Source organism: Patella vulgata, chromosome 7 (genome assembly GCF_932274485.2).
Source record: "Patella vulgata chromosome 7, xgPatVulg1.2, whole genome shotgun sequence".
NCBI lineage: Eukaryota > Metazoa > Mollusca > Gastropoda > Patellidae > Patella > Patella vulgata.
In genome coordinates, this window is record NC_065885.2 from 41544096 (window position 1) to 41557219 (window position 13124).

At 34.3% G+C, this 13124-nt stretch overlaps 1 protein-coding gene across 2 annotated transcripts in view; it reads right to left on the bottom strand.

The window, feature by feature from the left end:
• LOC126828352 (alpha-aminoadipic semialdehyde synthase, mitochondrial) overlaps positions 1 to 13124 on the bottom strand; it is a 219948-nt gene that overhangs the window by 31637 nt on the left and 175187 nt on the right. Inside the window, exon 17 of one of the 2 annotated variants that reach the window (XM_050558074.2) lies at positions 11932 to 12029. The exons of the other annotated variant lie outside the window; for it this stretch is intronic. Coding sequence (XP_050414031.2) covers positions 11949 to 12029 — 81 coding nt within the window. The 3' untranslated portion in view covers positions 11932 to 11948. Of the gene's footprint in view, positions 1 to 11931; positions 12030 to 13124 lie in introns of those variants that run through there. 2 annotated transcript variants of the gene reach the window in all.

Consider the following 13124-nt stretch of genomic DNA (forward strand, 5'->3'; position numbering starts at 1 on the left):
TACGTATTTTACCTATATTTCTAATATTAAAATAGCACAATTTACAAATATTATTTACTTGAGCTCCCATAAGCATAAAACTATCAAAGATAGCGCCAATATTACGAGCAGAATAAGATGAAAATATATCACAATTACCAATTACAACAGGGGGGTTATCTTGTGCAGATTTACTTAATTGATGCCTTGAGCCTAATAACAAATATTCGGTTTTATCATCATTCAATTTAAGAAAGTTCTTTGACATCCATTTTCTAATTTCACTAATACAGTTCTCAAGTTGCAATTTTGATAAATTGAAAGAAGATGGACAATTAGGTGTAAATGAAATATATAATTGAGTATCATCGGCATACAAATGAAAGCTGAGACCATATTTTCTGACAATATCTCCTAATGGTGATGTATAGAGGGTAAATAAAATCGGACCAAGAACAGAACCTTGGGGAACCCCAGATGACAAAACAGATTCAGACGACGATTTGCAATTAACTAAAATACACTGTTTTCTACCCACAAGATAGCTCTCTAAAAGATTTAATGCAGTGCCACAAATACCAAATTTAAATTGAAGTCTACGTAGAAGAATGGAAGGGTCCACCGTGTCGAAAGCAGCAGATAAATCTAATAAAATTAAAAATGTACATTTTCTATTATCAATTTCCATTAAAATATCATTTGAAACCCGGGTTAAAGCTGTTTCGGTACTGTGAAATTGTTTATAAGCACTTTGAAATGGTTCATACAAACAGTTATCATCTAGATGGGCCTTTATCTGAGAAGCAATACATTTCTCCAATATTTTAGAAATAAAACTTAAGTTAGAGACTGGCCTGTAATTTTTAAAAACATTAGGATCCAGTGTAGACTTTTTAATTAAAGGGGTAACATAAGCTCGTTTGAAAACTTTGGGAATAGTAGCGGATGATATACAAGAATTAATAATATTAAATCGTTAAAAACTGGAATAACTTCGTCTAGACAGTCCTTAAGAACAGAAGTCGGAACAGGATCTAATGAACAAGATTTAGGAGCAGACGATTTAATTAGCTTTAAAATTAAAAGATTCACTAACCAAGTTAAAATTTTCTAAATAAACAGAATTTTCTAACTTATCAAAATCATGAGCGTTAAAGTCAATAGTTTTATTTAAATCATCAAGTTCAGTTCGTATTTTCTGTATTTTTATTTGAAAGAAATCAGAGAATAAATTTGCAAGTTCAGTGTCATTATCATTGTCCGGGAGGATAGTACGCTAAGCATTATGGTCCAAAAGGGAATTCACAACTTTATACAGGTCTTTTTGTCTGTTTTCGCCATTTTCTATTTTATCAGAGTAAAATTTAATTTTAGCATCATCAATTAATTTATTCACATTGTTTTTTAAAGATTTATAAATCTGTTTATGGACATGTAGATTTGTTTTCCGCCACAGATGTTCAGCCTTATTACGGTCCCTTTTGGCTTCTAAAATAGAATCATTAAACCACTGCGTATTGGGACGAATCGTAAATGTTTTCGTTTGAAGAGGAACAAGCGAGTCCAAAATTTCAGCAAGCTTTGAGTGATATTGGGTTGCCTTCTCTTGTATATCTTGAATACGTTGAATGCCATTGAAATTCGAGTTCACTATTTCCGCTTTAAATTTATTTATGTCAAATGATTTAAACCTTTGATATGTTAAAGTCTTTCTTGTTGGTTGTGGTTTCTGGATCATAAGATTAAAAGTTGCCGGAAAATGATCAGATATTAATTTGTCCGAGACAGAGAGATTATCCAGTTTAATATCACGTGGATTAGTTATCACCAGATCGAGAATATGTCCACCGTTATGAGTAGAAGAAGAAACATGTTGTGTGAGAGATCTATTATTCAGCATATCACAAAAATCAACCGCGGTAGAGTCGTTGGAATCATCAACATGAAAATTAAAACCTCCCCAAATAATATTGCAACACTTAGTCATCATCAACTGGTCCAGAAATAATCCAAATTCTTCCATAAACTTTTGACACAATTTGCTATTGGGCGGGCGGTAAATTGTAATAATCCTAGTTTCCTTGAAAGAAAACTGTAGAGAACAATCCAAAATTTCAAAAGAATCAAAACGGTCATGACGGATTTTCTTACACTTAATAGATGACTTAAATATAAGTGCTACGCCTCCTCCACGTGAACCGCGGTGGCAATGTTGTATAGAATATCCATCAGGTACTAAAGCTGCGATTGTCGATGAGTCCGAACAGTCATTATTCAGCCACGTTTCAGTTATTCCACAAATATCAATAGAATTTTCAAAAATATAATCAGATAAAATTGTTGTTTTATTTCTTACGGATCTGGCATTAATTAATCCAAACGAAGTTGTTAATACTGACGCTTCATTTTCGACCGCCTTTCTAATTTGTATAAGATTGTTGTTTATCTTCTGTTTTGTTCTAAAGTTTTTGATCTGTTTGTGATTTTTGATAGAGTTTGAGGTAAGCTGGATGAGATTGCTATGATTAATGTTAATATTCAGTGGATTAGTGTTTAGAGGTTCATATGGTCTGTTGGTGGTGATAACTTTTAAATGTCTTTGATTTCTCCCAATTACTTCATTGTTGTCGTATAAATAATCATTCAAAGCGACTGTTTTATTTTCGACGGGCCATGCATTAAGACACAATTGTGTATTGTCTGGGCGTTGATCGATTTGTTCAGAAATTATTGGAATAGTAACAAGATTGCCCCTGTTTACTGTTCTGTGTCTTTTTACTGTATCATTTCTAATAGTAGTAGTTGGATTTAAAACATCAATCTTTTTAACCCACTGCTTTCCACTCCTCACGCCTCTATTATTATTAATATTATTATTATTATTACTAAAACAATGAGATTTGGCTTGAATGTTATTGTTGTAAGAGTTCAGTTGTGATTGATAGTAGGTGAGTTGATTCAGATAGCTCACTAGCCACAACAGATACAAATTATTATGAAACATTTTGATAAAATACTGCATTCAGAGTTACTATTTTAAACAAAAACACACGCAGGACAAATACACAGCTGCCTCCTAGGCGCTTACATAATGTTTTCAATCTAGGCTTCCTAAAATTAGGCCTAAATTTTAATGAAAAAGCGATAAATAAATGTTTCTTCGCAATAGTTACATTTAAACAGCAAACACTACTTCGCATAAAAATGTTCCACATGCACGACAATAGAACTGAAATCTGTCGCAAATTTATCAACAAATTATAACTTATCAAAAACTGTTATACAATTATTTGAAAGTAACGGCTTTACCACGCCTGCGCATTAATAATATATATTTGTATGTCGAAATCCACATTAATCCACAATAAATCACAGGCACGAAAAACACAGAGCACAACAAGGCACAGTCAACCACTATGGCGTTTACAATAAAAGTTGCAGAGATCAAACTATTTGTCAATAAAGGTTGCTAACGGCAGGCCCATCGGGGCGGCCATTTTGAATTTTTGACAGTTGACAGCTGATCGACACAATGTAAACATTCTCCATGACAGATAGATCAAAATACAAAAGCAATACATATATTTCACATCAAAATGGTCCTGGTGATTACGCACAAACATTAAATCAAAAAATCTATCACATCCATTATTGATAAATATATAATTATCGAAAAACACTCACAGTACCGTTTGAAGGTACCAGCGAACCCGCACATGCGCACATTATGAAAAACAAAATGGCGGGTATTATCGGATTTACTCTTATACTGCAATTTTTTGATGTAGCACCCCCCAAAACCCATTCAATGACATTAATAAACACATAACTTATGAAAACTCAAAAATCTGTCATTTTGGCGTCCATTTTGAAAAAAAAGATGGCGGAAATTGTCGGATCAAATTTTTACTACAATTTTCGTCTTCAGCACCCCTGAAAACCTCTAGAACACAATATTCAACGACAAAATAGCAAATAAATGGCTTGGTTGCTATGGGATTTTGTTTTGTAACATATCAAATCTTTAACTTGATTTTTCTCAAAACTTACTTTGGTGAGTTGGATGGCTTTAAGCAGTCACAACTCAGTCAATTTTTGCCCGATTCAAACAAACTATACATCAAATTGAAGGTAATGAGTCGGAGAATGGGAAAATAACAATAACTCAATTTTCAAAATTTCCTCATTGTGACTCAGTATGCCATGGGGGGTCACATATATCAATTTTAAAACAATTGGATGATAACTTTTGGCGATAGCGCATTCACAAGAAATTGTGGACGATGGACTGACAGACCGAAAGACTTACAGACCGACAGACGGACAGACGAGGGCGTCGGCAATATACATCCACATTTCAATGTGGGCGTATAAAAAGCGTCATATTTTTAGAGTAAATTAATAAATGGAATTCGAGTTACATGGTGTAACTCTTGTATCAAAATATTGCACTGACTTATTTGTTGATTTACATTGATCTTATTCATAAATGAAATGAATAGGGTTTAATGTCCTATTGTTCTGCTTATCTGCTTAGGCCTATTCTTGTATCGAATTCCCACTGCCAAGGGATCTTTTACATCCACGCCAATGTGTACACAGGACCTTGATTTTTCATACAATCCAAAGAACTAGACAGCTGTCCTTATGTTAGGACCTTCATCCTACACCACTGACAAGGGGAAACCACGTCCTGATGGACTTTCTCTGCCAAATGCGGGGTCAAATCAGCGACCTCCAAGCTAGCGAGCCAGCGTCTTACTCACTTAGCCACCTGTTTTTATCATTTGAGACCCGTGCTGGCAAAATGAGTCACAATGAGGAAATTTTGAAAATTGAGTTATTGTTATTTTCACATTCTCCACCTCATACCTTCAAAATGATGTATAGTTGGTTTGACTAAACTGTGTCCGTTTGAAGCTGCCAAGGTCCGGAAAATAAGTTTTGAGAACCAGCGGTTGCCAGGCAAGATATGCTCACATTTTGCAAGAGATGAATAGAGAACAAGCTAAAAAAACACACTATTTTTCGTACAAACAGGGGACATAATCCAAGAAGTTATGGTGCGAAATGCGTGAATGTATTTTAAGTTTCATCAAAATCAAAAGATATGGTGCCAGGCAACAAAACATATGCCCACAGCAGCTAAATTGTCCAAGCAGTCGACAAGGGTTGTCGCATATTTTTACCTTTTTCGGTAATGAAACATTTATAATACACTAAAATCTGATTAAGAGTAACAACTCATTAAACATGCATTATGCAAGAGCTAAATCTGATTATTGCAAGTCTTAATTTAGGCTTCAGATGTTATAGAAATTATAAATTAGATCTTTATTTAAACAACAAGACCAAAATCAACTCTGTAGACCCACGGATGGCTCGGCTACAGCTCGGATTTAAATAGGATTTCATTAATTGATTAAATCAGATAAGGGGTAACCTGATGAAAATACGTCAGTTAGATCGAGGCTAAATGATAGAGTGTACTTAGCGAGGCTGCTGTAAAGCGTTTCCGTATGCCATTGAAAACTTTACTTGATAATCGAGATATGTAGGTGGAGTTAACGCCTGTCAATCAAACGTTCAGCGAAGGTGAAGACACATTTCGCTACCATTTCTAGGCAAATATTACAACGATGATAACTATGTTCAGAATAAAGTAATTTGACTGGATTTTTCAATATATTCTTCTTTCATCATCTACTTTTGAACTGTTATAGCAAGAATGGCCAACTCTCTATAAATATCTCCCATAATGTATCTTTAAGTAATTATCAGAAAATCATGCTAACGTTTAGTATACAAAACATTTAATATCATGGATTTAGCTGTTCAAGTTATCAAAATTCATTGAAAATCAATATACTTGTTCGTCTCAAGACCTTCAACTCTGTGTATCGATCTGAAGTCAATTGGATGATAACTTTAGCCTTGAGAGCGTCCACAAGATTTTTCAAAGCGATCAAGGGCCATAACTCTGGCAGTAATTAACGAAAATCGCTGAAAATCAATAGGCTTCTTCGTCTCATGACCTTAAACACTGTGGATCAATTTAAAGTCAATCGGATATTAACTTTAGCCTCTAGAGCGGTCACAAGCAATTGTGGACGCCGGCCAGACGAATGTACTGGGGAAGGGGGGGTCCACAACCTTCCTGTTACATACATCTACACAATTTGCGTGCAAGGAGCGGAATTTTTGTCATGCTGTTTTGTTTCGATTTTCCGGAAATTATAACTCGACCTTCATGATGGTACAACCAATATATATTTAAACGATTCTTAAAATCAAATAAAAACTGTAACCTCCAGAGGGTTGACAAGCTAAAATCGTGATTTTTTCTTACAATCAGGGGCCATAATTCCAGAAACTTACGGTCCGATATGGGCGAATATCGAAAGGAACCGAGATCTTTGGAATATAAATACATGTTTTAAGTTTCATCAAAAATCGGATTAAAATTCTAAGGGTCCACAACCTTGATATTACATACTTTAACACTATTTTCATACTGGAAGCGGACATTTTGTCTGGCAGCTGTGGTCGATTTTCATGAATTTCGAACTTAACCATCATTATGGCGTAACGGTGATATATTCCAATGTATTTTAAATCGGATAAAAATTGTGACCTCTAGATTTTTCGTTCAATCAGGGTCCATAATCCAGGAAGTTCCAGTCTAATATGCGCGAATATCGAAAGGAACCGAGATTGTTGCAGTTGCGTTATAAACATATATTTACAGTTTCATGAAAATCGGATAAAAATTGTGACCTCTAGAGTGTCCAAAAGCTAAAAATGTGATTTTTCGTATGATCAGGAGCCATAATCCATGAAGTTACGATCCGATACATGCCAATATTGACAAGAACGGATAACATTGGGAGATAAACCTATATTTGAAGGTTCGTCAAAATCAGATAAAAATTGTGACCTGTAGAGTGTCCACAGACAAATTGTGAATGGACAGACAGGGGCAACGAAAATATACATCCACATGAAAATGTGGGCATATAAAAAGCAAGTTGGTCATTCCGTGTCAAGTGGACCAAATTTCGAAAAGTTGGGAACCTGATCACCTCCAAAAAAATTATAAAAAATATATGTTATATTATACGGCCTTAAGCTAACAAATCCAAAATTATACCTCTCTAGGTCGAAAACTTACTAAGATATGGCCATTTGAAATTAGGGTGCTGAAACGGATCATAAATTCAGTAATTTTTTCAGGTTTTTGAGTGCTTTAAACTCACATTTCTAATAGGATTAGACCTCTCTAACTTTGTAATAAACGACAACTTTAGCATCACACGCAATAAAATAAAACCAAGTACAAACAATCCAAACCATTAGACAAAATTCGAAGTCCTAAAAACAACGGTATAGGCAAAATAGTGTAATACGGCAAAATAGTGTAATCAGCATATGGACTGTTCACCGTGTACAAAAAACACGACAGACAGTGGTAACAGGTGTCCGGAAGAGTAAGCTTACCCTGCCTGGCGCCACAGCTGCATCCAAACTATTAGGCGAAATCTCGGTAAAATAGCGTGATTGGCCAATGGACTATCGGTATGCAAAATGTACGTGATGAACAGTGTTAACGATGTAGTAGACGGACATTATCAGGGAGATTGTATACGCGTCAAATTAAATATATCTAGAATAATAGCCGAGAGAGACATGTTATATTTACCAATCAAGTCAATATGACGCCCATAAACTTTTTTAAAGGTTTTAATAAGTTTTGTTCACAAGTATCCCTATAGTTGAAGCTTAGATGACAAATCTAATAAAAATCAGAATAAAATGAACAAGCTCTCGCGTAACGAATTAGTTGAGACACAAACACTCCATAAGCTGGTGATATTGGAATGTTACTACTAATAAATGGAAAATTAACAATCGGAAAGTCAAAGTCATCACGTTTATCGTACAATTTAACACTAAGTTTATGGCAATTGTCAAAATCAAGATGCAGATCCAAGTAGGAAGCGTAATTGTCACTGTCAGTAGTGTTTTTAATTTCGAGCTCATCAGGATATATGAATTCTACATAATCACTAAATTTTGGATTATTCAGTGATAGAACATCATCGATATATCGATAAGTGAAATTAAAATGTCTGACTAATCGTTTATTTGATTTTACGAGTGCCTGTATGTAATCGGCTTCGTAGGAATAGAGAAACAAATCAGCAAGCAAAGGTGCACAGTTGGTGCCCATGGGGATACCTACCACTTGCTGATAAATTTCCCATCCAAATTCAACAAAGATATTATCAATTAAAAAATCCAACATCTGAATTATCTTGTTGGCGGTGAATTTATTTTTGGAATCACTATGGTTCTTAACAAAATATGTGGAATTGTAATTAACAACTAAATATTGATATCTAACATTTCCTGATTTAGATGAAAAGACACTGTGAATAATGTCTTTTAACCGAGCTTTTAATTTACTATGGGGAATTTTAGTGTACAAAGTAGAAAAGTCAAACATTTGTATAGATGAGATTGAAGCAAGTGATCTAGATTGTAAACCATCAAGTAATTCTTTGGAATTTTTTAATATCCACATTTGATTAAAAACCACTACGAGAGTATATTTTGTCACAGTATTTTTGAGTAATTCACACAGTTCGTACCACCAGGTGGCAAAATGTGGAACAAATGAACTATATGCTTTTATTTTCTGGATTTCCACAGCCTCTGGCATAGTCACTATTGCATACACAACCTCCAAAATTCTTATAGTTAATGTCAGTTTGTCTTTTATCAATTTACAAAAGATTCTAAGTCGATGGGATATATACTTTTCCAAATATTCAGTGTCGAATTTCAATGCACACTGAAAACGTACAAAATATACCCATTTTCACCTTTAATTTTGGCCATGTGGGACAGAGGTTAAAATTCTAAAAAAAGGTTTATAATGAAACTTCATTTACCGTACTATAACATACATTAACATCCATCTTGTGTATTTGATGGCTTGTATTTTTAATTGGCACTTGGAATCTGTGCGGTGACAAAGTTCTAATGGCTATTCTCAAAATTGTTGACTTTTCACGTTGATTTTAAAATAACTTCTAAATGACCTGTACTCCTCAAACGTGTCTACTTAGAGAGACTTTTTGCATAGATTACAAATATGTAATCATTTTGGGTGTATGGTTCTAATTTTATTTTGCCTCCAAAATGAAAACAAAAAGGTTGATATGCTTCATGAATTGGAATATTGGGTTTTGACGATCAGATTCAAATTATTTCTGAAAGACATAGAATAAGAATAAAGATTCTTTTGGGATCCAGGGAGTATCGTTTCAATTTAGTTTTGCTTTAAAAACAGGTGAAAACTTGTTTTGTCTGCTTAGAAAGTTGAAGTATGTAGTTTCACTATCACTAAACGTTTCAAAACTACAAGCCGCAATTCTTAACGTGTTGTCTTGAAACTTTGCATACTTATTCCTTATAGCCTAACAATGTTTCCTATTGTTTTTGTTGCTGAGTCCCACGATCAATTTTTGTGTCACAAATTCTTAATGGATTGTCTTGAAGTTGTGCACACTTATCCCTTATACCCAAAGATTGACCGCTATTGTATTTGGTGCAAGACCAACACCCAGGGGCAGAGCCAAATCTATTCTTTCTTTGTGTGTCTGTGTGTTTTGATTATCTTGAAAACTTTTCAAACTTATTCCTTATACCTTTAGGATGACCGCTATTATTAATCAATAGTCGCCGTCCTTTGGAAGTTCAGAATTGGAGTCTGTGGACGATAACACAAAAATCTGGTGATGCTGTGCCCCTAGTGGTCGGACATGCACCAAAAATAATCATCCTTTAGCTATAAGGAATAAGATGATCCTTAAGAATTGCAGTCTGTAGGCAAAACACACAAAGAAAAAAATGGGTGTGGCTCAGACCCTGAGGGTTGGGCACACACCAAAACCAATAGGAAACATTCTTAGGGTATATAAGGAATAAGTATGCAAAGTTTCAAGACCATGCGTTATGCATTTCAGGTGTCCTGTGATAGTGTAAAAACATTACTGTACTTCAACTTTCTAAGCAGACAAAACAAGTTTTCCCCTGTTTTTGAAAAGCAAAATTGAATTGAATTAAAAATATAAGCGGTCAAATACACTAGATGGACTTTAATGTATGTTATAGTAGAGTAAATGAAGTTTCATTATCAAACTTTTTCAGAACTTTAACCTGTCCCACATGGCTAAAATTGAAGGAGAAAATGGGTATATTTTGTATGTTTTCAGTGTGCATTGAATTTCGAGATTTAATATTTGGAAAAGTATATATCCCATCGGCTCATCAGATTCTTTTGCAAATTGATAAAAGACAAACTGACATTAACTATGCAAATTTTGGAGTTTGTTATACAATAGTAACTTTGCCAGAGGCTGTGGAAATCCTGAAAATAAAAGTGAATAGTTCATTTGTTCCACATTTTGCCACCTGGTGGCACGAACTGTGTGAATCGCACATTGCATGTGAAGCTAAATTCGTAATCTACACCAAACGTTGTCTTAGATTACAAAATTAGAGAGTTCTTCCTATTAGAAATGTGAGTTTAAAGCGCCTGAAAAACTGAAAAAATTTCCTGTATTTATGATCTGTTCCAGCACCCTAATTTCAAATGGCTCTATCTCAGCAAGTTTTTGACCTAGAGAGGTAAAATTTTGGATTTGTTAGTTTTAGACCATATACTATAACATATATTTTTTATAATTTTTTGGGAGGGGACCATGTTCCCACCATTGGTCCAGTTCATATGGAATGACCCAAGTCAAAGATGTTTGTATGTTCCAAAATAAAAAATTACATAGTAACCATGCCATTTATTTGCTGTTTTGTTGTTTGACATTTCTTTCTATAGGTTTTCAGAGGTGCTGAAGGCAAGAATAGTAGTAAAAATTTGATACAGCAATTTCTGCCATCTTTCTTTTTAAAATGGCCACCCAAATGACAAATTTTGGAGTTTTGACCTGTTATGTATTTATTAATGTCATTTTATAAGTTTTTAGGGGTGCTGCATACAAAAATTATATTAGTAGTCAAACCGACAATATCCGCCATATTGTTTTTCGAAATGGCGGCCAGAATGACAAATTTCTGTGTTTTACACAAATATTTGTTGTGTCATGCAATTCGCAGTGCTTTTCACCATAATATGGTTACTGCGCTGCATAGTATTTCATGTTATTCGATCCGACAATATCTGCTATTTTGTATTATCAAATTGGCGACCAAAATGGCAATTTTGGGGGGTTTTCACCGTATATATGTAACTGTGCTGTGCAACATGTCATTTTATAGATTTTTACACGGGTACTGAATACAAATGTAGTTATATAAGATGTCGATCCATCTATACCCACCATCTTGGTTGTCAAATTGTCATTTTTCAACTTATATTTGTTCCTTTATCGTGTAATATGTTATTTTAGAGTCTTCGGGGGTGCTGAATAAGAAAAACATAGTTTTGGGTCGATTCAACATCAGTCTACATAGTCATTCATTAAAATAAATTTAAAATCACCTTTAAGTTAAAGTTTTTTTTTTACCATTGAAGAAGCATTGAAATCTCAGTGTGTTTATTGCCGTACAGGATTGTTATAAAAATCTGTAACATCATATATGTAACGGCATAGTTGCATTTAAGCAACATTGTATACCAGAACTGTACATGTATAACAACTTCATAGAAGTTAGTATTAACAAAAAAAAAAAGACAGTGGGACAACTGTGCAGTGTTCAGAAAACTTGATTAAAGACAAAAAGATAACTGTAGACTTCAGGGCTAGAAATTTGTCATTTCTTGCAAGAATCTAAGTGGATTCTCATATATGTAACCTGCGCAAATCCTCCGAATCTTAATTAATAATACTGTCTAAAAAAACAAAATTGTGTTTATTGTTTATTGCCAGTATCAGAAAATGCCAAAGTCAAAATAAGCTGATACAGCACCATCGCATTTCTTCATTCGTCGATGATAGACGATCACGTGACAACCATAACTGAAATTGCTATAAAATAAAATTCTGTACAACTATGATATAGCCTTCAATAATATTTTTACCAGTGGCTGCCAGGCAGGATACACCCACATTTTCCAAGAGATGGATAGAGAACAAGCTAAAAACAAACGCGATTTTTTGTACAATCAGGGGCAATATGGCCTAAAATGTGCAAATATCAAAAGGGACTGAGATCTTTGGGATATAAAGATATGTTTTAAGTTTCATCAAATCGGATAAAAATTGTGACCTCTAGAGGGTCCACAACCTTCATATTACACACTTCTACACAATTTGCATACAAAGAGCGGCCATTTTGTTGGGCAGTTTAATTTCGATTTTTCCGAAATTCAAATTCAACCTTCATTATGGTGGAATGGTGATGAAATTTAAACGGTTTTTAAAATCAGAAAAAAATTGTGAATGCTAGAGAATCCACAAGCTATAAATGCGATTTTTCTAACAATCAGGGGCCATAATCCACAAAGTTTAGTTTGGGTATCCGCGATTATCAAAAGGAACCAAGATCTTAGTGTGTAATGGTGATATATTCACAAGCGACCTCTACTTAGACCACAAGCTAAAAGCATGATTTTTTGTTCAATCAAGGGCCATAATTCAGGAAGTTATGATCCGATATGCTCGAATACCAAAAGGACCAATATCTTTGGGTTATAAACAGGTATTTCAAGTTTCATCAAAATCGGATCAAAATTGTGACCTCTAGAGGGTCCACAACCTTGATTTACTAGATGTTTACACTATTTGCATACGAGGGGCATCCATTTTGTCCAGCAGTTTTGGCCCAATTTTCCCGAAATTCGAACTTAACAGACATTACGGTGTAACGGTGATATATTCGAACGTTTTTTTTAAATTGGATAATAATTGTGACCTCTAGAGGGACCACAAGCTAAAAATGTGATTTTTCGTAGAATCAGGGGCCATAATTCAGAAAGTTACGATCCGATATGCGCGAATATTGAAAGGAACCAAGATCTTTGGGTTATAAACTTGTATTTTAAGTTTCATCAAATCAGAACAAATTGTGACCTCTAGATGGTCCACAACTTTGATATACAAGATGTTTACACTATTTGCATA